A 27,500-nucleotide genomic window follows, 5' to 3' on the forward strand; every position below is an offset into this window, starting at 1 on the left:
AAGAAGAGATCATAAAGCTATAAAGAGAAACAAGAATGATATGAGACATCACATGACATAAAAGAGCCACCAATGGCTGCCACTGGGGGAAGAGTCCAAAAAGGATCGGAGAGGCAAGGGGCACAGCTGCTGTGAGGTAAGTTATTTATCTCTTGGTAGCCATGTAAAAAGTCTCTGCTGGGCTTCCCTGGTGGCGCAGTGGTTGAGAGTCCGCCTGCCGATGCAGGGGACACGGGTTCGTGCCCCGGTCGGGAAGATCCCACATGCCGCGGAGCGGCTAGGCCTGTGAGCCATGGCCGCTAAGCCTGCGCGTCCGGAGCCTGTGCTCCGCAACGGGAGAGGCCACGACAGTGAGAGGCCCACGTACCACAAAAAAAAAAAAAAAAAGTCTCTGCTCTTCTACCTGATAAGTGAAGAAAGTTCACTAGATGAAGAAAATTGAGGCACTGCTGACATTCAAGGGTCAATTATCTTTTAATTTAATCTAATTTGTTCAAATTTCTTAATAGGCTGTGTGTAAACCTGATGAACTAGTAAGAAAGTAAAGCCAAATTTCTTCTTTTTATTGTTATTTAAAAAAATTTTTATTGCAGTATAGTTGGAGAGTTCCCTGTGCTGTACAGTAGGTCCTCATTAGTTATCTATTTTATACATAGTATCAATAGTGTATATATGTCAATCCCAATCTCCCAATTAATCCCACCTGCCCCTTCCCCCTTGGTACCCATACATTTGTTCTCTACGTCTGTGTCTCTATTTCTGCTTTGTAAATAAGATCATCTATACCAATTTTTTCAGATTCCACATGTATGCATTAATATACAATATTTGTTTTTCTCTTTCTGACTTTACTTCACTCTGTATGACAGTATTTAAGTCCATTCACGTCTCCACAAATGACTCAATTTTGTTCTTTTTTATGGCTGAATAATATTCCATTGTATATATGTACCACATCTTCTTTATCCATTCCTCTGTTGATGGACATTTAGATTGTTTCCATGTCCTGGCTATTGTAAATAGTGCTGCAATGAACATTGGGGTGCATGTGTCTTCTTTTTTTTAATATAAATTTATTTATTTATTTTTGGCTGTGTTGGGTCTTCGTTGCTGCATGCAGTCTTTTTATCTAGTTGTGGCGAGTGGAGGCTACTCTTCTTTGCAGTGTGCAGGCTTTTCATTGCAGTGGCTTTTCTTGTTGTGGAGCACGGGCTCTAGGAGTGCAGGCTTCAGTAGTTGTGGCGTGCAGGCTCAGCAGTTGTGGCTCACAGGCTCTAGAGCACAGGCTCAGTAGTTGTGGCACACAGGCTTAGTTGCTCCGCGGCATGTGGCATCTTCCCAGACCAGGGCTCGAACCTGTGTCCCCTGCACTGGCAGGCAGATTCTTAACCACTGCGCCACCAGAGAAGCCTGCATGTGTCTTTCTGAATTAAGATTTTCTCTGGGTATATGCCCAGTAGTGGGATTGCTTGGTCACATGGTAGTTCTATTTTTAGTTTTTTTAAGGAACCTCCATACTGTTCTCCATAGTGGCTGTATCAATTTACATTCCCACCAACAGTGCAAGAGGGTTCCCTTTTTTCCACACCATCGCCAGCATTTATTGTTTGTAGATTTTTTGATGATGGCCATTCTGACCGGTGTGAGATGATATTTCATTGTAGTTTTGATTTGCATTTCTCTAATAATTAGTAATGTTGAGCATTTTTTCATGTGTTTGTCGGCCACCTGTATATTTTCTTCGGACAAATGTCTATTTAGGTCTTCCGTCCATTTTTTGATTGGGTTGTTTGTTTTTTTGATATTGAGCTGCATGAGCTGTTTGTATATTTTGGAGATTAATCCTTTGTCAGTTACTTCATTTGCAAACATTTTCTTCCAAGATGAGGGTTGTCTTTTCATCTTGTTTATGGTTTCCGTTGCTGTGCAAAAGCTTTTAAGTTTAATTAGGTCCTATTTGTTTAGTTCTGTTTTTATTCTCATTACTCTAGGAGGTGGCTAGAGTGTTCTGCCTATGTTTTCCTCTAAGAGTTTTATAGTGTCTGGCCTTACATTTAGGTCTTTAATCCATTTTGGGTTTATTTTTGTGTATGGTGTTAGGGAGTGTTCTAATTTCATTCTTTTACATGTAGCTGTCCAGTTTTCCCAGCACCACTATTGAAGAGGCTGTCTTTGCTCCATTGTATATTTTGGCCTCCTTTGTCATAAATTAGTTGACCATAGGTGCGTGGGTTTATCTCTGGGCTTTCTATCTTGTTCCATTGATCTATATTTCTGTTTTTGTGCCAGTACCATACTGTCTTGATTACTGTAGCCCTGTAGTATACAGTCATGAAGGCTGATTCCTCCAGCTCCGTTTTTTTTTTCCTCAGAATTGCTTTTGCTATTTGAGGTCTTCTGTGTTTTCATACAAGTAAAAGTTTTTGTTCTAGTGTTGTGAAAAATGTCATTGGTAATTTGATAGGGATTGCACTGAATCTGTAGATTGCTTTGGGTAGTATAGTCATTTTCACAATATTGATTCTTCCAATCCAAGAACATGACATATCTCTCTATCTGGTTGTGTCATCTTTGATTTCTTTCATCAGTCTCACAGTTTTCTGCGTACAGGTCTTCTGCCTCCTTAGGCTTATTCCTAGGTATTTTATTCCTTTTGTTGCAATGGTAAATTGGATTGTTTCCTTAATTTCTCCTTCTGATCTTTCTTTGTTAGTGTATAGGAATGCAAGAGATTTCTGTGTATTAATTTTGTATCCTGCAACTTTACTAAATTCATTGTTTAGCTCTAGTAGTTTTCTGGTGGCATCTTTAGGATTTTCTATGTATAGTATCATGTCATCTGTAAACAGTTTCAGTTTTACTTCTTCTTTGCCAGTTTGGATTCCTTTTATTTCTTTTTCTTGACTTCCAAAAGTATGTTGAATAATAGTAGCAAGAGTGGGCACCCTTGTCTTGTTCCTGATTTTAGAGGAAATGCTTTCATTTGACTTTGTAAAACAGCATATGCTTTATAACCAGAAAAAAGTTCAAGAATACTCTGTTACTGAATAAAATTACATTAATTAGAAATGCTATAATTCCCAGCAGCAAAGGAGGTACGAAGATCAAGCATTTAAAATTAAATTTTTAATACAGTATGTGTATACGTCGGTGTCTAAATCATTCTGTGGAATTCAATGAAATAAACCTTATATGTTCTCAAAACATACCTTTATGTATTTTCTAATCATACTGCTATTTAAAAAACACATCCCCATGAAGCCAGTAATTTTATAGAGAAAGAAAATATGGAAGAGTGGAAAGACCTCAAAATCTGGAGGAACAAGACAGATTGTGGCCAAGACAAATAAGTTAAATTTTCTTAACCGCCTTACATTCTGGTTGTAAGAAATAAAAATAACATATATCAAGGGCCTAGCATAGTGTCTGGCACATATTAGAATATAACTATACACTAAATTATAAGCATATGCTAAATTGCAGATGTACACTAAATTGCAGTTTGTGCTCCCTTGGAACTTGAAATTAAGTCATCCAAAAAAGCACTCCACAAACTTTGCTAATTAGCTGCAGAAGCAACTAAAGTATCTGAAATGGAGCAGGGTGGTGCTCAAATAAGGTCGTGAAGATGAAGTGAAAGATTTGAGCTCAGGCTAAAACCCATTTCTCCTCTTCATTGCCCAGCCACACTGACAGTAAGAACTCTCTGTGCTCATTCTTTATCTACTATTAATCAATTTTTATATCATTCCATCTCTCATCCTTTATGCCTCACCATGGAAACTCTTCTCTTATGTCAGATTCAACACTTCTTTTCAGTTGTCATCATATTCCACATGTCACTGAAGCTTTTGACACCATTGGCCATGCTCTTTTGCTGGGTACAGTCATTGGCACTTGGTATCCATTCCCGTTCCTGATGTCTCCTTGTTCCATAGAACTAGAAATAAAACTGTTATTTTCCAGACTCGTTTTTGGAGGCTGGGATTCTCTAGGTCAATGGTTCTCAAACTTTAGCATGCTTCAGAGTGACCTGGAAGTCTTCTTTAAAAACAGATTGCTAGACCTACCCCCAGAGTTTCTAGTTTGGCCTGGGACTAAGAATTTGGTTTTTTTGTTTTTTGTTTTTTTTTGCGGTACGCGGGCCTCTCACTGTTGTGGCCTCTCCCGTTGCGGAGCACAGGCTCCGGACGCGCAGGCTCAGCGGCCATGGCTCACGGGCCCAGCCGCTCCCGCAGCATGTGGGATCCTCCCGGACCGGGGCACGAACCCGTGTCCCCTGCATCGGCAGGCGGACTCTCAACCACTGCGCCACCAGGGAAGCCCAAGAATTTGTATTTTTACCAAGCTTCCAGGTGATGTTAATGTTGCTGGTCTGGAGAGTAAGTACACTTTGAGACCCATGCTTTATGTAAAGTGGGCTGCACCAAAGAGAGATGCATTCTCATTAAATTTAAATTAAAGGAGAAAAGACCATCTTCCCACTGCTATGTCTGCTGGTAACCAAGTTCAAGGAGAAAAAACATTCTCCTTGGAGAATGGACAAAAAAACATTCCCTGACCTGTTTACCAGTTTTGTGGAAGTTGAGAGACAGCTGTGGCTGTGCAAGAAATGCTCAATGGCAGTAGCAGCAAATTCTGGACCTTCAGATCTCATCTACAGTGGTGTGTCTTTGAACACATTCATCCAACGCTGGCCCCAGCTCCCACACAAAGACTTCCCAATCATTTTGTATACATGTAATTCTCTGTATTAAATAATTTTTTTTGGAAAAGTCAGAGTGGTTTCTGTTTTCTGCAGTGACTCCATGACTGATCCTTGGCTTTCATGAAACCATCTATCTCCTTTTTATCTCCGTCCCTGATTTTCTTTCCATTAGTGCCGGTATCAAAGAACAATGCAAACCTGGATGTGACAAATTCTATGTTGTGTTTTGTTTTCCTTTAAATGACCGTAAGAGAGGTAAATTTTTGAAATGAATTTTACAATTTAGAAGCCAGATAAAGCTTCTCAGCGTGAAGTAGAATCTTCAGAATTCAATAAACTCTTCATGGTCAGCACCATAGCCTCCAGGGTTGCACTGACTTCATCATTTAGATTGCTTTTTAATGCCATTTCCAGCACATGGCCAATCTTCTTTATAAAATATTGTTCCATTTCCCCCAAAATATGCATATTAAAAGATGTTCTATAGTTTTGATCCTTGAGCAATCCTCATAGAATAAATATAACCTTCCTACCATAGAGGAAATGGAAATGGCTTACAGTCTGGTTGATAACGAAATGTTTTAAATCTTTTTACCTTGTACTAAACTCTAGGATCAGATTTTTTACCCCCTTCTTACTTTTCACACAAGTGAAACTTTTACTCCTTGTGTAAAGGAATTATTCTTTTATGGCATTTCTTGAGCACTTCCACTCTTCATTCGTCAGTTTCTATTTATTATCAAAATATGTGATTTGCTTCACCTCTGAGTCTATGTATTACAACTCAGATCCTGTCTTAAGACCTATTTATTTAATCACAAATTAATTTACTTAAAATAATGGGTTAGATATTCTATGAAAGATCTATTTAGAAAATACCTCTTAATAGCAAGTTCAAATGTTTAAAAAATGGAAAGTGGGAGCCCCCTGGTGGCCTAGTGGTTAGGATTCTGAGCTTTCACTGCTGTGGCCTGGGTTCAATCCCTGGTCAGGGAACTGAGATCCCGCAAACAGTGCAGTGTGGGGGAAAAAAAAAGTTTAAAATTCATTTATATGTAAATTGATTCATTTAAAAATATGTTAATTAGATCAGAGTCATTTTTTACTCACCCTTTTGTTTTTAACTCTCCCCCTCAAGTCATTTGGTCTGTTCATTGTACTTCTAATGTCTTTCATATCTACCCCTTTCTTCCCATTTATCTTTGTCTTGTTTCAGGGCTTCATTGTCTATCTCATGCACTGTTTGTTGTAAGACATCGTACTTGGTCTTCCCACCTCCAATCTAGCAACCCTCTGAGCCATTCTTTATTCAACAGACAAGGCTTAGTGTCTTCTGTGTTTCAGGCATGTGCTAGGCTCTGGGGATCCTGAGAAGATTAAGAACTCTCAAAAATTTCCCAGCTCACTAGGGAGACCAATTTTGAAACAACTAGAATATACCATAACAGGTGCAATAACAGTGGTATGAGCAGAACGTTCCAAGAACACAAGTAAAGAATATCTATTCTACCCTTAGCTGTTTCAGATCGTATAATATCACTTCTCCTCAAAACCCTGTGTTGGGGACTTCGCTGGTGGGGCAGTGGTTAAGAATCCGCCTGCAGGGGACACGGGTTCGATCCCTGGCCCTGGAGGATCCCACATGCTGCAGAGCAACTAGGCCCATGCACCACAACTACTGAGCCCACGTGCCACAACTGCTGCAGCCTGCGCGCCTAGAGCCTGTGCTCTGCAACAAGAGAAGCCACAGCAATAAGCCCGCACACCGCAACGTAGAGTGGCCCCTGCTCGCCACAACTAGAGAAAAGCCCGCGTGCAACAACGAAGACCCAGTGCAGCCAAAAATTTAAAAAATAAAATTAAATAATTAATTAATTTAAAAAAAACAACAAAACACTGTGATGATTCCCCATCAACCTCAAACTTATTATAGCATGTTATTCTGGCTACTTCATTGACTCCAACCTACTTTTACAGTTCTACACCCCTATCTTCAGTTATTTATTTTATTTATTTTTTTGGCCATGTCGCACGGCATGTGGGATCCTAGTTCCCCAACCGGGGATCGAACCTATGCCCCCTGAAGTGGAAGCGCAGAGTCTCAACCACTGGACCACCAGAGGAGTCCTCCTACACCCCTATCTTCAACTTCTATGCCCTTCAAGTTTCACCTTAACTGCCCCTACCTCCAAGAAGCCTATGCTCAGAGTTTACCTGGTATTTCCTTTCATTGTATATGCCTAACTCCCCACCTTCTAATTTTTTTGTGGATGAGAATCATGGTTAATTTATTTTTATATCCTCACCTCCCAAGTGCCTTATTTTAGTAATTTTCACATGGCAGAACCTAAACAAATGCTGAGCTGAAACTTGATTCCTATCAAATGATCCCAATTTCTGGTAATCACAATAATTGCTCAAGTCTGTCAGCATTATCTTCATTATTTTAACCAGTAAGTCAGGGGGTTCTCTGAACTGCAGTGGTTCAGCGATACCATGTAAATAATGAATGTCCCCTGGAGTTGTGTAATGCAGTGGTCCCATTTCGCTATACTAGGATATAAGAACTATGTTTTAAGATCTTATTTTTAGTTATCTTATTGTTAGGGTATTTTTAAGATAATGTTAGGTAACAGGTTTCTTGAAAAGTACTTAAGGTAGCATGAGTCTCAGACTCACACAACATTGATTCTAGATCTAGTTTAATTTTCCTTTTAATGACCAAACCTTGTCAATTAGTCCTCCAGAGGACTTGACAGTTCTAGTTTTTACTTCCTCCAGATAAACAGTGATTTGCAAACTCTAAGATTTAAAAACACTCCTTCATGAGAAAGACAAATATCATATGATAACGCATATATGTGGAATCTTAAAAAAGGGTACAAATGAACTTATCTACAAAACAGAAATCGAGTTACACATGTAGAAAACAAATTTACAATTACCAGGGGTTAAGGGGGAGAGGAATAAATTGGGAGATTGGGATTGACATATACACACTGCTATATATAAAATAGATAACTAATAAGGCCCTGCTGTATAGCGCAGGGAACTCTACTCAATACTCCATAATGACCTATGTGGGAAAAGAATCTAAAAAAGGATGGATACGTGTATATGTATAACTGATTCACTTTGCTGTACACCTGAAACTAACACAACATTGTAAATCAACTATATTCCAATAAAAATTTAAAAAAAGTCTGACACATGTAGTGGAATATTTAGGAAAGTCCAAAAAATTACAGCTATGTAACGAAAAACTGGCATCGAGCAATATTTTATTGTGATTAAAAAGTCATGACTTTATGAATTACAAAAAAAACCCAAAAAACAACAACAACAACAAAAAACCACCACTCTTGCATTACAGGCATACTTCAGAGATACTGCAGACCACTGCAATAAAGCAAGTATCAAAACAAAGCGAACCACATGAATTTTTTGGTTTCCCAGTGCATATAAGTGTTATGTTTACACTATACTATAAAATGTGCAATAGCATTGTCTCTAAAAAAACAATATACATACCATAATTTAAAAATACTTCATTGCTAAAAAATGCTAACCATCATCTGAGCCTTCAGTGAGTCATAATCTTTTTGCTGATGGAGGCAATTGAAATTGCCTCCATGCTGATGGCTGCTGACTTAAGCAGGTGGTGGTTGCTGAAGGTTAGGATGGCTGAGGCAATTTCCTAACATAAGACAACAATGAAGTTTGCCACATCAATTGACTCGTCCTTTCACAAACAATTTCTCTCAGCACGTAAAACTTTTTGAAAGAGTTTTACCCATAGAAATCTTTTTAAAAATTGGAGTAAATCCTCTCAAACCCTGTCCCTGCTTTATCAACTAAGTTTATGTAATATTCTAAATCCTTTGCTGTCCTTTCAAGCATCTTCATAGCATCTTCACCAGGAGTAGATTCTATCTCAAGAAATCACTTTATTTGCTCATCCATAAGAAGCAACTCCTCATCTGTTCAAGTTTTATCATGAGATAGCAGCAATTCAGTCATATCTTCGGGCTCCACTTCTAATTCTAGTTCTCTTGCTATTTCCACCACATCTGCAGCGACTTCCTCCACTGAAGTCTTGAACCCCTCAAAGTCATCCATGAGAGTTAGAATCAACTTCTTACAAGTTTCTGTTAATGTTGATATTTTGAACTCTTTCCATGAATTACAAATGTTCTTAATGGCATCTAGAATGGTGAATCCTTTCCAGAAGTTTTTCAATTTCCTTTGCCCAGATGCATCAGAGGAATCACTATGGCAACAATAGCCTTACGAAATGTATTTCATAAATAATAAGACTTGAAAGTCGAAATTAGGGACTTCCCTGGTGGTCCAATAGGTAAGACTCAGCACTCCCAACGTGGGGGACCCGGGTTCTATCCCTGGTCAGGGAACTAGATCCCACATACATGCCGCAACCAAGAGTCCACATGATGCAACTAAGAAGTCCACATGCTGCAACTAAAAGATCCCGTGTGTTGCAACTAAGACCCGGAGCAGCCAAAATAAATAAATAAATAAAATCTCTAAAGAAACATGTTGAAATTACTACCTGATCCATGGGCTTCAGAATGGATGTTGTATTAGCAGGCATGAAAATAACATTAACCTCATTGTATATCTCCATCAGAGCTCTTGGGTGACCAAGAGCAGTAATATTTTGAAAGAAATCTTTTTTTCTGAGAAGTAGGCCTCAACACCAAGTTTAAAATACTCAGTAAACCATGTTGTAAACAAATGGGCTGTCATCCAGGCTTTGTTGTTCAATTTACAGAGCACAGGCAAAACAGATTTAGCATAATTCTCAAGGGCTCTAGGACTTGGGGAATGGTAAATGATCACTGGCTTCAGCTGAAAGTCACCAGCTGCATCAGCCTCTAACAAGAGAGTCAGCCTGTCCTTGGAAGCTCTGAAGCCAGGCATTGACTTCTTTCTAGCTATGGAAGTCCTAGATGGCATCTTCTTCCAATAGGAGGCTGCACCGAAAATTTGTTGGTTAGTGTGGCCACCTTCATCTTGATCTTAGCTAGTTCTTCTGGATAACTTGCTGCAGCTTCTACATCAGCATTTGCTGCTTCACCTTTTATGTTATGGAAACAGCTTTTCCCTCAAACCTCATGACCCAACCTCTGCTAGCCTCAAAACTTGTTTCTGCAGCTTCCTCACCTCTCTCAGCCTTCCTAGAATTGAAGAGAGTTAGGGCTTTGCTCTGGATTAGGCTTTGGCTTAAGGGAATGCTGTGGCTGGTTTGATCTCTATCCAGATCACAAGAACTTTTCTCCATATCAGCAATAAGGCTGTTTCACTTTCTAATCACTTGTGTGTTCACTGGAGTAGCACTTTTAATTTCTTTCAAGAACTTTTCCTTTGCTTTCACAACTTGGCTAACAGTTTGGGGCAAAAGGCCTAGCTTTCATCCTATCTCAGCTCTTGATACGCCTTCCTCACTAAGCTTAATCATTCCTAGCTTTTGATTTAAAGCAAGAGATGAGCAACTCATTCTTCCACTTTAACACTTAGAGGTCATTGTCGAGTTATAAATTGGCCTAATTTTAATATTGTTGTGTCTCAGGGAATAGGGAGGCCTGAGGAGAGGGAGAGAGATGGGGAATAGCAGTAGGTGGAGTAGTCAGAACTCACAACATTTATCAATTAAGCTCGCTATCTTATATGGGCACAGTTTGTGGTCCCCAAAACAATTACATTAGTAACATCAGAGATCACTGATCACCACAACAAATATAATAATGAAAAAGTCTGAAATATTGTGAAAGCTACCAAAATGTGACACAGAGGCATGAAGTGAGCAGATGCTATTGGAAAAATAGCGCCAATAGACTTTCTCAAAGCAGGGCTGCCACAGACCTTCAATTTGTGAAAAACACAATATCGGCGAAGTGCAATAAAGTGAAACACAATAAAAGAGGTATGCCTGTTATCTTTTATATTAAAGAATCCAAATTTTTGAATAGTTTGATGTTGGATTTGGATATAACGAACCAGAAATATATTCAGAACTTAGCTAAATTTAGGTAACCCCCAAACTCAGATACAGCTTGTTGATAAAAATTGTCAACAAAAGACTTATGTCTAGAATATATAAAGGACTCTAGACTCTCAGAAAACAATCTGATTAAAAAATGGGCAAAAGACTTGAACAGAAACTTTACCGGAAAGGATATGTGGATGGCAAATAAGCACATAAAAATAGGTTCAGGGACTTCCCTGGTGGTCCAGTGGGTAAGACTCTGTGCTCCCAATGCAGGGGGCCTGGTTTCGATCCCTGGTTGGGGAACTAGATCCCACATGCATGCCGCAACTAAGAAGCCCTCATGATGCAACTAAAAAAAAAGATCCCACATGTCACAGCTAAGACCCGGTCCAGCCTAAATAAATAAATAGTTAAAAAAAATACATTCAACATCATCAGCCATTAAGGATATGCAACTTAAAGCCAAAATTTGATACCACTACACATATATTAAAATATCTAAAATACAAAATAATGACAACACCAGACGCCGGTGAGGATGCAGAGAAACCAGATCACTTATATGTTGCTGGTAGGAGGATAAAATGGTCCAGCTACTCTGGAAAATAGTTTGGCAGTTGCTTTTAAAACTAAATATGCAAATACCATATGACCCAGCTATTGTATTTTGGGGCACTTATCCCAGAGAAATGAAAAATTATGTTCACACAAAAACCTGTACATGCATGTTCATAGCAATTTTATATGTGATAGCTAAAAAACCAACAAGTCAACAAATGAATGGTTAAACAAACTGTGGTATATACATACCACAATCTCAGCAATAAAAAGGACCAAACTATTGATACAAGAGCTTGAAGAAATCTCCAGGAAATTATGCTGAATGAAAAAGCCAATCTCAAATGGTAACATATGCATGATTCTTTTGTATAACATTTAAAAAACAGCTTTATTGGGGCTTCCCTGGTCGCGCAGTGGTTGAGAGTCCGCCTGCCAATGCAGGGGACACGGGTTCATGCCCCGGACCGGGAAGATCCCACATGCCGCGGAGCGGCTGGGCCCATGAGCCAGGGCAGCTGAGCCTGCGCGTCCGGAGCCTGTGCTCCGCAACGGGAGAGGCCACAACAGTGAGAGGCCCGCGTACCACACACACACAAAAAAGCAGCTTTATTAGGATATAATTCATGGATTCATCCATTTAAAGTATACAGTTGAGTGGTTCATAGACTTGTGCAGCCATATTGAACAATTTTTTACTTTTTAAATTGAGATATAATCCACATACCATAAAATTCACCCTTTAAAGTGTACAATTCAGTTTTTAGTATATTTGTAGTTGTGCAACCAACACCATGATCTAATTCCAGAACATTTTCATTATCCCCTAAAGAAACCCCATACTTGTTAGTAGTCACTCCCCATTCCCCCCTCCTCCTAGCTCCTGGCAACCACTAATCTGTTCTGTTTCTATGGATTTGCCTATTCTGTACATTTTATATAAATGGAATTGTACAATATGTTGCCTCTTGTGACTGGCTTCTTTTCATTTAGCATAATGTTTTCAAGGTTCAACCATGTTGGAGCATGAATCAGGACTTCATTCATTTTTATGGCTAAATAACATTCTACTATATGGATATACCACATATTGCATATCTACTCATCAGCTGATGGATATTTGGGTTGTGTCCACTTTTTGGCTTTATGAAAAATGCTACAGTGAACATTCATTTACAAGTTTTTTTGTGAATATATTTCTAATTCTCTTGTCTATATATCCAGGAGTGGTATTGTTGGGTCATGTGATAACTCTATGTTTAGCTTTTTGAGTATTTTTTTTTCAGTATATAACATTCTTGAAATGACAACATTTTAGAAATGGAGAAGACATTAGTGGTTGCCAGGATTTGGGGATGGGAAGGAAGTGGGTGTGGATAACAAATGGCAATGGGAAGGATCTTTGTGCTGTTAAAACTAACTGTTCAGTATTTTGACTGACTGTTTAGAACTTGATACACACAAACACACAAATGAGTACAAGTAAAACTGGGGGAACTTGAATAATATTAGTGGATTGTATTGTATCAATGTCAATATTTAGGCTGTTACATTATACCATAGTTGTGAAAAATTTGGGAGAAACTTTGCAAAATCTACAGTGGATCTCTCTGTATTATTTCTTAAAACTGCAAATGAATCTACAATTACCTCAATTAAAATTTCAATTAAAATTAATAATAACTGGTTCTCATATATTTTTCTTTAGCTGCAAAATTTATATTGCCTCCATTCTCCCCTCCAGAGCTGGCTGCATCTACCAGCTTTCTACTGTTTGCCTTTTTACTACACTAAGGGAAGAAAACATCTTATCTGCAAAAAACACTGTCATATTGCCCTCACAAATAAAAGTTTCCATGAAAATCAAATTAAAAATACTGGCAAAACACATTAAATTTATCTTCAATTTAAGACACTAGGCCTTATTGTACATATTATCAGTAATTTTTTTTACAAGTTGTTTAACTTTTTTTTTTTTTAATTTTTTCTTGGCCGTGCCTCATGGCTTGTGGGATCTTAGTTCCCCAACTAGGGATCGAACCCGGGCCCCCTTCAGTGGAAGTGCCAAGTCCTAACCACTGGACCACCAGGGAATTCCCTGTTTAACTTTTACTACTACAGCAGCCCACCTAGCACTATGCAAGAGTTTTAGCTAAATATCATATTGCCTAAACTAGACAACACAATCACCAACTGAATACTTTAATATTTATCCCTTCTATACCTGGCTTTTCCTAAATATAGCTCTCTTGCACCTGTTTCTCCATTATTGGACAGAAACACATGATAATTATTTTTGTATGTCCCACAAAGAGATAAAGTTAATTATAACAAAAGATTTAAATGTATGCAGTGAAGAGAAAAACTGTCTCATCAAGACAATTGTGTTCCTGTAGGATTAAATAATAGGTTATTGGAAAAGGGAAAGATGACTCATGCTGAAGGTACTCTACTGAAATCACTAGACTTTTTTTTTTTTAAGTAAGTTTGACACAGTTAAACTGTCACTAATTTTTATTAAATTCAGAAAATGCCAATATGAGCTATGGAATACTTTTTAACGTATATAGTATCTAAAATCAAGTCAAAATGAGACCTTGTAGAGCCTTTTAGATATCTGTTTTGACAAATAGATGAAAAATATGTATAGGTACCAAATGCTTTATGTACATGTAGAAAATTGCTTTTAAAAAGTACTTGGAAATTCTTGAAAATAGCTTACATATTTTCTTTAAACAAGGTTTAAAACCTGTCTTTTTTGACAATTTGGTTTAAAAGTTTTTTTATGAATTAGGCATAGACATAAACCCTAATTGAATCCAAATCCAAATTATCAAAAATCCCAAACTTCAGAAGTATTAGTAGTAAGTTATTCTGTGGAGAAGAAGAACAATGCTACCCATAGTAAAACTGCGACAATTTTCAGGGATTTGCATCACATTTTTTTCCTGAAAGAAAAAACTAAGAAATGTCTCCAAAGTGTAATAAGATTTATTGTATCTATGTAAATTATGTTTAAATTTAATTTCTATTCACCTCTCTATGCTAAAAGAGGGAAAATGTTAGCATAAAAAATTGAAAGAAATTATCTATCTATCTACATGAAACCTGGAGTCAGGCTATTGATAGATAAGATAGCAGAAAAGAACTTTAATGAGGTCCTGAGCAGAAAAGAGGTCTCAAGGAATAAAGCCACTCTTATGGGCTGAGTGTGTCCCCTCAAAATTCATATGTTGAAGTCCTAGCCCCTAGTACCCCAGAATGTGACTGTATTTGAGGATAGGGTGTTTAAAGAAGTAACTATGTTAAAATGAGATCTTTAGGGTGAGCCCTAATTCAACATGACTGATGTTCTTAATGAGAGGAAGAAATTTGGACACAGTGACCAAGCGAAGACACAGAGAACAGATGGCCATCTACAAGCCAAGGAGATAGGCCTCAGAAGAAACCAACTGTCTCATCATGAAAAAAAAAAAGGTAATTATGTGAGGTGGTGGACGTATTAACCAACCTTATTGTGGTAATATTTTGCAATACGTGTGTATATCAAATCACCACATTGTACATCTTAAATTTACACAATGTTATGTCAGTTATATGGCAATAAAGCTGGCGAAAACATTAAAAAGAAGAAACTAGCCCTGCTGACACCTTATGTTGGACTTCTAGCCTCCAGAACTGTGAAAAAATAAATTTCTGTTATTTAAGCCACCCAGTCCATGGCACTTTATTATGGCAGCCCAAGCAAACCAATACAGACACCATAGATAACTACTTATTCAAAAGGGTGGTCAATGTCCCAATAAAAGCATTTAGAACATTTTACTTAAAGGTAACCATAGAGGCAATACAGACATAAGCAGCCACATCATGTTACCTTTAACAATGACAATGGCCTTTGGGATTCCAAACTTGGTTACCTATCTCTTGCAACAAATGTTTAAGGGTGCTTGAGTTCAACTAAAGAATTCCTATAGGCACTCTCTAGTTCATCACAGGGTGTCAAGGCATTTCCTACAAATGTGGTTTCTTTTTCATCTGTTGATATTACTCAGATGTTTCATTAAGTATTTAATAAGAGCAGTGGGTATTTGCCATTTGGTGCTATATCGGAAAGTGGGAACTCACCCTTTCCATTGAAAAATGCTTAATACATGTAACTATTATTATTATATACATTTTGAGCATGGCAGTTCCTAAGCAATGTTCTAATACTACAGCATTCAGCAGTAACTCAAAAGCGGCACTACATATTATACCATCTTCAAAGGGACTTCTCTGGCAAAAGACAGATTTGGGTCTACATTAGTGCTCCTCGGTGATAAGAGGCTTCAATATTGAGAAAACAGCAAAACTGAGTTCAGATAATACTTTGAGCTTTTTATCAGAATGTTTCTCTCCCTACAGAGGATATAATTTCCCATGGTGTTTTATTTTCAGGTAATCCGTATACCTCAGCTAAAAGATTCTTGTATTTCACCAACAAACCAGCAAGGTCAGGATGGACTGGGTCAGCTGCCCTTTTGTTGCACATGATTGGGTTCCTGGTGGGAACCACTTCAAGAGGTGTATCAAAACAAGCCTACAAAAAGAAATTTCAAATTAATTAATTAAACATGTAACTATAGATCAAAAACCGCAATGTTTTAGCCCACACAAACTCAAGTAAGTAACTCTAAATAAAATACAACTTTAAAATATTGATTTTGAGGTGCTATCCTAACAAATGAAATAGGTCTCAAGAAAGCAGCAAGTAACATGTTAACCTAAAAGGCAACTTTACATTTTTCTAAAAATTCTTACCTGACAATTTACAACACCAGTGATAAGTAAATGCAGCACATCTAATAAACATAATTTCTGAGAGTGTAGGAATCAAGAAAACACATATAAAATGTCTGGGGAAATTTTAATTCACATCTAGTAAAACCTTTACAGAAACTTGAACTATTATAAGGTCACTGATGAAAGATTTACCAGTATTTGTTTTATTTTTGATTATAAATCAATTCCTATGCTTCTATAATTATACAAATTGATTTTTTAAAAAAATCTGATTTCAGTAAATCAACATCAATTTTGTGTTTCTTTCACACCTTACTGAGGGTAAAAATTAGGGAGATTTACCTGTATTGCAATATCTCCTCCTATTGTCAAAAGAGTGTATAATGTTCTAAATTTTAATTAGCATAACTGGTTAAGAACAAAGTTTATATGATTCAAATGAAGCCAAGAAAAATGTGTTAATCTAAATCTCTAAAAAGTATAAATATATCACATGGTGCTTAATGTATTAAAGGAACAAAATACATTTTTCTAAAGTTATCAGGTTTTAGAATTTTATGCTTACCAAGATACTAGGAACATAGGCCTGCATAAGAGAATACAAAATAACTATGTTTAAATGTTTAAAAAAATAGAGAACTTTTGAAAATGTGATTAAGTCACAAGAGACCACAAAGAATTAACATATTGGAAAACATGTTGGAAAAACAACCAAATAAGACTCTTAGAAATAAAAAGTGTAATCGTTTTAATTTGAAAACTGAATGGACACATTAAAAAGCAACTTAGACATAGCTGAGGAATGAGTGAACTCAAATATGAAGGAAATTATCAAGCATATAGGAAAAAAAATAAATGGTGAAAGAGAGTTTAAAGGCAGAGAGATTGAAATGAGAAGGCCTATTATACGTCTATTTGGAGTCCAAGAAGGCTACATTCTAGAGAAGGGGGAAGAGACACTATGTGAAGAAATAATGTTTTGATAATTTTACAGAATTGTTGAAAGATTCCAATCTAAGTGGTCTAGCAAATACCAAGAAAAGTGACTAAAAAAAATTTCTTTACCTCCACACTCATAATGAAACTGTAGAACATAAAGAAAGATCTAAAAAGCAGATAATAGAAAGGACAGATAATTACAAAGAAATAGCAGTTAGACTGGTGAGTGACTTCTCAATAGTAACAGAGGCTGAGAAACAGCAAAATGATATCTGTAATGTACTAAGAAAAATATATCATCTTTTATTGAGTCTAAGATGCACAAATTTTCACATCTCTGCAACTGGGCTGCAGCTTAAAGTTGATGCTAATTCATATATGGATAGGTTAGCTGAAAACATACTTTTGAATTTCAAAATAGTGGATAAAATAGTAGTATTTCTTCAAATCAAGGATATAAGGTAACTGCCAACCAGAATTTTATACTTAATTATGTTTTAAGATTAAGAGTAAAATAAAGATATTTTAAACAAACAAAAATTGAATTTACCACCAATAGGTCCTCACTTAAGAGAATTCTAAAGGATGCATTTCACATAGAAAGAAAATGAACTCACAAAGTCTGAGATACAAGAAAGACTAGTTAAAAAAAAAGAACAAACAGTAAATATTATGTGGGTATATTTACATAAGCGTTAATTAATTTAAAAAGTGTGATTTATGGGATTGAAAATAAGGAATAGAACCAATGCAGGACAAAAAAAAGCATATACACTGAGAGGAGAAAAACAGTTTAAAGCACTATAAAATATTCATATTTCTCAAGAGTAATCATACAGATTTCAGTTAACTTTGCTAAGTATATATGTTAAAACAACTAATATAACTAGTTAAACAATAGTCATACAGCATATAACTTATAAACTAGTAGAAAAGGAAAAAATAGAATGAGAAAAAAGAAATAAATGCAACACAACAAAACAAAAACAATCAGTTTTTGGTATGAAAGAAGGAGGGAAGAGGAAACAAAAATAATGGGACAAATAGATTACACATATGATGATAGAAATACACCCAAATAACCAGTAATATCAATAAATGCAAATGGACTAAACTTTCCAGTTAAAAGCAAAGATTAACAATGTTATTCAAAAAAGCAAAAAACTGAAAACAACCCACATGTTAAATAAGAGTTTAATGGATAAGTAACTTATGGTATATTTGTACAATAGAATAATTATTGAATAATTGTACATAGATCAACACAAATCTCATGAAGTAAAAGAAGTGACAAAAACACAAAAGCAGTATAATTCCGTTAAACAAACTTTTAAAACAGATAAAATTAATATTTATTAGGGATACATATATGAGTGATAAGACTAGGAAGAGAAGCAAGGGAATGATAGACACAAAACTCAAGTATCCACTATTTTTAAGTTTAGGTGGGAGTAAAGGGATTCAGTTAGTAAGGGGCACACAGGAAGGTTCTAAGGTACTGGCAGTGTTTTATGAAACTAGATGATAGGTTCATAGGTATTTGTTTTATTACCTAATCTGTGTGTATACATTTTACAGTTCTTTTCTATTTTTTATTCTATTTTTTCTATATTCTTTTATTCTATTTTTTTATTCTATGTTTTAAAAAAATCCATTCACAAAACAAAACTACATATTTTTTAAGATGCATATATATCCAAAGACATATGTCAAACATATTAAACTGAGATGAGATAGAAACGGAGATGGAGAAAAAATAAAGTGAGAGGAGTCTTGCACAGAAAGATGATACTGTACCATGAACTAAGCATGATTAACTTGACTGTGTATCTGAGATCTAAAACAAAAGGGCAAATTGATTAAAATGTGCTAAATGTCTTATTTTTAGTACACCACAATATCACTAAGATTTCAAACACCAATAATAAAAAGAAAAAAATAATACTATGTTCAATTAGGTTTTTAATTTATAAAAGTAAGAAATATTCAACCAGCAATTAATTTTGTAGTCAAGTTCTTTCAAATACAGCTTGAAAACTTTTCTTATTTCATAGTTTAGAAGATATGAACAAGGAGACATGCTGTACAAGAATACTCACTGTAACTTGTTTATATAAGAAAAAAACTAAAATGTATAAAAACTGATATATTACTATAATTTGTAATGGAATTCTATGCAGCAGTTAACATGCCCAGACTAAATTTATGTGAATCAAAAAGAACTACTCTCAAAAACATGATTGAGTGCAAATAGCAAGGTAGAAAGTTATGTCTAGTAGAATATCATTTATGTAATTTTTTAAATCCCCAAAACAACATAAGAAGCATTCACATATATCTAAAAACATGGACATAAAGGCTATACACTTAGTTCAGAAGTTATCTCTTAAAAGGAAATAAGGGCTACCTTGGTGGCGCAGTGGTTGACAGTCTGCCTGCCGATGCAGGGGACATGGGTGCGTGCCCCGGTCTGGGAAGATCCCACATGTCGCAGAGCGGTTAGGCCCGTGAGCCATGGCCGCTGAGCCTGTGCGTCCGGAGCCTGTGCTCCGCAACGCGAGAGGCCACAACAGTGAGAGGACCGCGTACCGCAAAAAAAAAAAAAAAAAAAAAAAAAAAAAAAGGTACAGGATGGTCCAGTAGTACTTTCACATAGACTTGTAATAGCAGCTGCCCTAACACCCTCATCTCTCACCACCCCAGTGGATTTAGATTTATTGATACTGAAGACACTTATTAAAGAACAATTATCTTTAATGAAACTTTAGTCTCGTCCCCATTTTAATTATTTGATACTTAAAATCATTACTATATCAATTCCTTTTCTAAGAACCAGAGAAGAGACTTAAAAGAACAACTAAAATTTTGGTGAATTGAAAACGGAGAATGAACTGCTCCTCAGTCCTGGCACAAGAATCATACTGGAGACAAAGGTTTTCTTAAGAATCCTATCCTCTGCTTTTATTTTTATTTCCTTACCATTTTATGAATCTTATGCTCTATTAAAAACAACTTATTAGTTTCACTCATATTGCCTCTAAGAAAAAAGCTACTATGTGGGCCAAAATATATCCCCAGAAGCATGAACTGATCCTGCAGTATCTCAAGTACCACCTCCTTTCTTGGTTCACACAAGGTGAGGGTAATCTCTCTCTCCTCCTGACTCTTATAGTATATGATCTATACTTTTCCTTTGATTGTTATCTCATTCAATATTGTATCATGGGGACTTCCCTGGTGGCACAGTGGTTGAGAGTCCGCCTGCCAATGCAGGGGACACAGATTCAAGCCCTGGTCCAGGAGGATCCTGCATGCTGCGGAGCAACTAAGCCCGTGCACCACAACTACTGAGCCCGCGCGCCACAGCTGCTGGAGCCCGTGTGCCTAGAGCCCGTGCTCCGCAACAGGAGAGGCCACCGCAATGAGAAGCCTGCACACTGCAGCGAAGAGTAGCCCCCACTCACTGCAACTAGAGAAAGCCCGTGCCCAGCAACGAAGTACCAACGCAGCCAAAACTAAATAAATTTATTAAAAATATATATATTGTATTATGTAAAAAATCTTATGTCTCCTACTAAATTAAAGGTACATTAAGAGCAGAATCTATTTCTGGTTTATCTCTATCATTCCATACGAGGAACAAAAACTACAGATTGAACAACTAAAGAACCCAACAGTTCTTTCAAAAAAACCACCCTTATATACAAAGTTAACTTATATAGGTGATAGTACTGTTCTCCCAAACTTACCTTATAGAAATACAATAAAAATATAATAGGAGTCTGAAGTAAAAAATAAAATACAGCAATATGACACAATTACTCTGTGAATTTAGGTTTGTACATAACTTTATTTTTTACACAGTCATAAGATTCATCAATACTCACATTAGAAAGATACAGTATGCTACGCTTCATTTAGTGGAAAGTAAAAACCATAAATTTTTACCATATCAGGCACAAGAGAAAATTTCAAATCCAAGGTCAATTCTAGAAGAAACCTGAATTGTCCAGTATGAGTGGCTGCCCTGCACTATTTACCAAAAGAACGTTTGCACATCAAAGGAGCTGTTGCTAGGTGAACGCATCACAGAGGTCCAGGGAGGGGCAGAGACCTCCTAAAGTGATAAAGTAAGGCCTGTGGTTCTTTATTTCCCTAATTAATGAAGTGAAAACATAAATTGGCTTCATCAAGCATGAGCGAACTTAACAACTCTTAGGAAGGTGATCCCACTGAAAGTAAACATTCCAGCAAAGGTAAAACTTATATTTTGGAGCTTTCTTTTGTGAAATTCTTGGAATAGGTCAAATTTTTGTACTTCAATACCTACAGCTTATCAAGAAAGAAGTATTTTGAAAGGAGGAGAAAAATGATGATTCTATCTACAATTCCTAAAGCATAAGATGATTTGTCTGAAAAACTGGTATTCTAATTCTTAGAAATTATGTCCCTATTATGTATTCTTGATACCAGAATCACTGGAATTACACTTCAAATATCATCTAATCTAGTGGTTCTCAACCCTGCCCACCCATTAGAATCTCAAAGATAACTTCAAAAAATACTGATACTGGGCTTCCCTGGTGGTGCAGTGGTTGAGAATACGCCTGCCAATGCAGGGGACACGGGTTCGATCCCTGGTCCGGGAAGATCCCACATGCAGTGGAGCAACTAAGCTCGTGCACCACAACTACTGAGCCTGCGCTCTAGAGTCCGTGAGCCACAACTACTAAGCCCACATGCCGCAACTACTGAAGCCCACATGCCTAGAGCACGTGCTCCACAATGAGAGAAGCCACCGCAATGAGAAGCACACTCACTGCAACGAAGAGTAGCCCCCGCTTGCCACAACTAGAGAAAGCCTGCGTGCAGCAATGAAGACCCAACGCAGCCAAAAAAAAAAAAAAGGGAAAAAGACAATACTGATACTCTGACACTACCCCAAGTTCTGACTTAATTGGTCTGCAGTGGAGAGCCTAAGCACAAATATTTTTAAAAATCTACACAGGTAATTCTAGTGTGACTTTAGGGTTAAGAACGACTGTCCCCCTATCTTTATTTACATATGATAAAAATGAGGCAGGGATAAAATTAGTATTAATAGGAATGAGAGTAATAGTTTAATAACTAAACAAGGAAAATAAGAAATATCCGTTTTTTTTCCCTCTAAAACTAGATTTTAAAAATTACATCCCCAAGCAGCAGAAACATAACTATGAACAAGACAGGAAATTTCTTATAAAGCTGAAATTCTGGTGGAAAAAGAAAAAGATAGTAAACAAGTATATAAATAGATAAAATCATTTTAGATAGTGTTCAGTGCTGTGAGTAAAATAAGCTAATGTATAGTAACAAGGAGGTAAGTGAGGGGGCAGTTTTTGATAATGTAATCAAAGAAGGCCTGGTTTGAATATATTAACATAAATCATATTATACATTTTACTGGATAACCTGCCTTGATCATTTAACAATTTGTGAAAGTTGCCTTACAGTGCATCTATAGTATATATCCATTGTTCATTTTTTTTTTTTGGTGGTACGCAGGCCTCTCACTGTTGTGGCCTCTCCCGTTGCGGAGCACAGGCTCCGGACGCGCAGGCTCAGCGGCCATGGCTCACGGGCCCAGCTGCTCCGCGGCATGTGGGATCTTCCCAGACCGGGGCACGAACCTGTGTCCCCTGCATCGGCAGGCAGACTCTCAACCACCGCGCCACCAGGGAAGCCCATATCCATTGTTCCTTTAACAACTTCATCCATCCTGATGGAGATTTTATTGTTTTTTACTATGTAAGTTGATGCTGTGAGGAACACTTTTATACATATATGTTTGTATATACGTGTAATTATTACTATAGGATGAATTCGTAAAAGTGGAATTACAAGATCAAAGAAAGCACACATTAAAATTTTGATAGATGTTATCAAATAACCCTCAAAATTTTTGTAAAAATGGAACTTCTGCAGAAAGGATACACAGTTTTTCAAGCAATTACCATTAACAGGATTTGAATAAAAATATTTTATCTTTCTATTCTCTGTGAAATGATCGGTTCTCAGTCTTTATCTTATTAGACCAATGTGCAATATACTTGGCAGAATTAGTTACCTCTTACTCCTGTGAAACTCTTCTTCACTTGTCGTCTAAGGCTGCATGCTCTTGGAGTTTTTTCTCATAACACGCTGGACTCTTCAATCTTCCTTCCTGGTTCCTCCTCATCTCTTTGAATTCTAAACATTGAAGTGTCATAGGAATCAGTCCTAGGTCCTCTCTCTACCTACACTCATTCTCTTCCTGGGCGCTCATCCAATCTCATGGATTTAACTATCGTATCTCTCGTTTATATGAATATCACTAAGACATCTGGATGTCTAAGAGGCATCTAAAAACATCTAAAAACTTATTTCATCTCTGTAATGGCAACTCCATCTACCAGTTGCTCAAACCAATCCCTTGCTTTTTTTTTTCTTACACCCTACCTTCCTCTCTTTATTGAGGTTTCTGCTCAAGTCAGATTCCCCAGAGAAGCCTCTCTTAGCACATTTCTAAAACAGCACTCTCCTGCCTCCCACCACCATTCCCTATCCTCTTAGCTTGCCTATTTTTAAAAAATGCTAGGTCTCAATATCTAAAATTAGAGTACATATTTCTTTAATTGATCATTAGCTGATGTGGGGGGGGCAACTTTATTGGTTCACCGTGGTATGTCTAGCACCTAGAGCAGTGTCTTGTGTTGTTGACACAGTAGCTACTCAATAACTATCTGCTCAATGAATGAATGAATGAACTGTACAGGTCACATAGAGATATTATAGTTGAAAACCAGGCCTTTAAGTTGCAAAGGCAACATATTTGAAACATCCAGTTTTGGTCCTAATTTTAGGCACAGCTACGTATCTTTGACTAAGTTATCCTTCAAAGTCTATTTCTCCATCTGTAAATCGGGGTTTATGTCATCTTCCTCAGCAAACAAGAAGCTGTAGTCAATATCTATTTAATATTACAATCACAAAAGTTTCACTACCTGTAATTTTCCAGGAACATCTGATTCAGTTTTCGTCTTAATTTCAGTTGTCCAGGTATAACATAATGTTACGGTATGTATTCAGAAGTCCTTAACATTTTAAAGTTATTATACAGTTGGCCCTCAGTATTTTTGGGTTCCACATCCTCAGATTCACCCAATCCTGGGTCAAAAATTATTTTTTTAAAAAAAGTTCCAGGGGCTTCCCTGGTGGCGCAGTGGTTGAGAGTCCGCCTGCCGATGCAGGGGACACGGGTTCGTGCCCTGGTCCGAGAAGATCCCACATGCCGCTGAGCGGCTGTGCTCGTGAGCCATGGCCGCTGAGCCTGCGCGTCCAGAGCCTGTTGCTCCGCAACGGGAGAGGCCACAACAGTGAGAGGCCCGCGTACCGCAAAAAGATAAAAAAATAAATAAATAAAAGTTAAAAAAAGTTCCAGAAAGTTCCAAAAAGCAAAACTTGAATTTGCAGCATACCAGCACCTATTTATATAGCATTTACCCTGCATCAGTCATCTAGAGATTACTTATCTAGAGTAATCTCAGGAGTATGCATGGGAGTATGTGCTTAGGTTATATGTAAAAACTACGCCATTGTTTATAACGGACTTCAGCATTTGAGGATTTTAGTATCTGTGTGTCGGTCCTGGAACCAATCAGAAACTTGCAGGCCCTGTCCTAGCAAACACCCCGGCAGCCTTCCAAGAGGGAGGGGTGCCTGCCCCTGTCAGTCACTAGGCATCCAGTTTATGTAAGGCCCGCGTCCTTTCTCCAACCCCAGATCTGCGTGGGGGAATCTGGCAAAATCTAGACTCGCAAAGCTGACGACCTCCCCGTACTGGCCAACTTGGGGTTATCCACACCCTGAGGGAGCCACGCGGCGCTCCAGCTCCACTGGCCTGAAACAGCGGGCTGGGTTTCAACCATGGCGGAGTATCAGCTTCACCTGAGGAGATTTTTAAAGCAGTCAGAGGCGCCACCCAGACTGTCCGATTCAGTTTCGACACCAGTCTGACGGAGCCTGGGAGCGAGAACGCCGGACGCTGCCCCACACTCCGCAGGCGTACCCCCTGCCGGCCAGCCCGGGGCCCACCTAAGCTCCCCACGCGGGAGCCGGAGCACAACACTCCAGTAGAAGCCCCGCCCCCTCAGCCCATGCAGGCCTCCGGCGCCCGCCAAACTGGTCTCCCGCGAGACCGCCCCTTGGCTCCGCCCACTGCCCCGCCACCTAAAGGCTGGAATCGGGGGTGATTCCCTCTTCAGCTGCTTCCCTGCCCACACGATGGCGCATTCTCGCAAGGGTCCTTCCACCAGCCAATTATTTCCTCCATCCAGTCTTCCACAGAGTTCCCTCATCTTCCCGTGGCATTTCAGACCCTCTACTCTTCAGCTTTTCGCTGTCTAAGGGGCCTACGTCCGTCCGGACTGCGCACGCGCGCATCCATGACCGGGGGCGCACGCGCAGTAGCAGGGTCGGCCTGGGCAGTCGCTAAGCGCGTGTGTTGGGCAATCCCGCGCCGCAGTGGAGCGAGTCGAGCTTCGATTTTGTCGGTGTCCATTGTGGGCAGCGGACTTATATAGAGGTCATGGCGCCGGCGGAAATCCTGAACGGGAAGGTCATCTCTGCGTAAGGACCTGTCGTTGTTAGGGCGTGTTGGGCTGCCGGCAAGGGCTGTGAGCAGGGTGTGCAGGTCCCTAAGGACCCTTTTTTTTTTTTTTTTTTTTTTTTTTTGCGGGAGGGAGACTTGGAGCCTAAGAGTCTGGCCAGCCGGGTGGAGAGGGGGGACATTGTCCTGAGCCCTTCACACCTGAAGGCCGGTTCCCTACAACCAAAGAAAGGGGCCTGGTGGCTGTGCCCGCTGGCTCCTATGCTTCTGGGACAAGTCCTCTTACTCACCCCGACGACTGTGCTCCCAGAAGTGCAGCTGCCAGACGAGAGAGTAGTTTGGGTTGTCTGCAGCATCCCAGTCAGAACTCAGAAATCCAGTTAATTCCCTTGCCCTGTAATTTGGAGGTGAGGAGACTGAGATTAGTGAGGTAACAAGGTTACAAGGCTGATTAGTGGCAGAGAGTCTCCTTCCAGACCATAGCTTTACCCACTGCACCAGAGTCATCATTTGCTAAGTGGAACCCACTAAACGTTTTCTTTTTCCGTCAATTTCATGCCCCTCTAACAGCTATCTCCTGTGTCCTAGATTTACTAGATTTACTTTCTAGTTTGGCTCTTGAGTCCTGACAGTATTTTCTATTCCTTTTGACCTCTGCCATTTCTACCCTATGGGAAGTCTGAATGCTTCGCTAGTGTATATGATTGCCAGACTTAATTCCCTGGGAGTAACACCTGGCTGTTTTTTGTCTGGGAGGTGACTGGTGGGGAAAGATGAAAGTAGAAGGGGAAAGGATATATTTTGTGTGATCCACCTGGAGGTTGCTCTTGGGACCTTGGACCTCACCAGTTATTTGGTAACAACTGTAGCTGGCAACAATAATTGCCCCATGAAGCCCTAATTTTGTGAGCAGAGGTTTTTGAGTGAATTATAGAGTCATTGGCAGTGAAACCCACCTTGAGTTTCCTGGAAGATAGAGATGGTGGACAAAGAAGGTGAGATGTAAATTAGATGGTGGTGAATCTTTCACATTGGTGAGGAGGAACCCCAAACGTTTACATTAGAAATCACAATACGTACATCTGAGTGCTTTTCTGCATGTGGTTTGCTAAACTGCATTGTTTGTGCTTGACCTTCGTTTTTTGTTTGCTTATATTTCAAACCCAGTCACTTAATCAGTGGCTTTTCTTGGTAAAATCTTCTTTTTAGAAAGACTGGTTGTGAAGAGATAGTTTAGGTTTGCTTCTTGGCAGGCTACTGAGAATAGGTGCTTACTGGATATGTTTTGGTTGAGTGGGGAGCAAGTTAAATATACTTGTAAGCTCCATAAGGGCAAATACATGCATTGTCTTATTTGTGTCTATATCCAAAACACCTAGAAACCTTCTTTCACTCCTTACTAGTTTTGTGGCATTAAGCAAATTAGCTATCCTCTGTGCCAAAATTTTCTCAAATGTAAAATAAAGATAATATCTAGGCCATTGAATTGTTAGGAGAATTAAATGAGTTCCTAACTGAAGAGCATTTAGAATTGTTCCTGGTACATAATAAGTGTTCAGTACAAGTTAGCTGTTAAAGATTAGTAATTAGTTAATGTATACAGAGATGATTGATTCATTATCTCTTTGACAGTGATAGTTTCTTAGATTCATTCCGTTTCTTTTAAAAAAATATTTATTTATTTATTTGGCTGCGCCAGGATCTTCATTGCCACCTGCGGGGTCTTCGTTGCGGCATGCAGGATCTTTAGTTGCAGCATGTGGGATCTAGTTGCCTGACCAGGGATCGAACCCAGGTCCCCTGCATTGGGAACGTGGAGTCTTAGCCACTGGACCACCAGGGAAGTCTGGCCTTGAGATCTATTTCAATGGTTC

General features: G+C 38.4%; 2 protein-coding genes across 5 annotated transcripts in view; one reads left to right on the forward strand and one right to left on the reverse strand.

Moving 5' to 3' along the window:
- Positions 1-25,234, reverse strand: part of LOC117200614 (restin homolog) — a 53,925-nt gene extending 28,691 nt beyond the window's left edge. The window contains exons 1-3 of one of the 2 annotated variants that reach the window (XM_049706397.1): positions 24,966-25,233; positions 23,107-23,228; positions 15,730-15,858 (exon numbers count right to left, since the gene is read on the reverse strand). In XM_049706397.1, the coding sequence (XP_049562354.1) occupies positions 15,730-15,810 (81 nt within the window). In that variant the 5' untranslated portion in view covers positions 15,811-15,858; positions 23,107-23,228; positions 24,966-25,233. Of the gene's footprint in view, positions 1-15,729; positions 15,859-23,106; positions 23,229-24,965 lie in introns of both variants that reach the window. The other variant, XM_049706396.1, reaches the window with a different exon arrangement.
- Positions 25,235-25,346: 112 nt separating this feature from the next.
- Positions 25,347-27,500, forward strand: part of MTHFD1 (methylenetetrahydrofolate dehydrogenase, cyclohydrolase and formyltetrahydrofolate synthetase 1) — a 58,721-nt gene continuing 56,567 nt past the window's right edge. Inside the window, exon 1 of one of the 3 annotated variants that reach the window (XM_049706370.1) lies at positions 25,347-25,646. In XM_049706370.1, coding sequence (XP_049562327.1) covers positions 25,606-25,646 — 41 coding nt within the window. In that variant the 5' untranslated portion in view covers positions 25,347-25,605. The remainder of the gene's footprint in view (positions 25,647-27,500) is intronic. The other 2 variants (XM_049706369.1, XM_004262119.4) reach the window with 2 other exon arrangements.

This window comes from Orcinus orca, chromosome 2, assembly GCF_937001465.1.
Source record: "Orcinus orca chromosome 2, mOrcOrc1.1, whole genome shotgun sequence".
Classification (NCBI taxonomy): Eukaryota; Metazoa; Chordata; class Mammalia; order Artiodactyla; family Delphinidae; genus Orcinus; species Orcinus orca.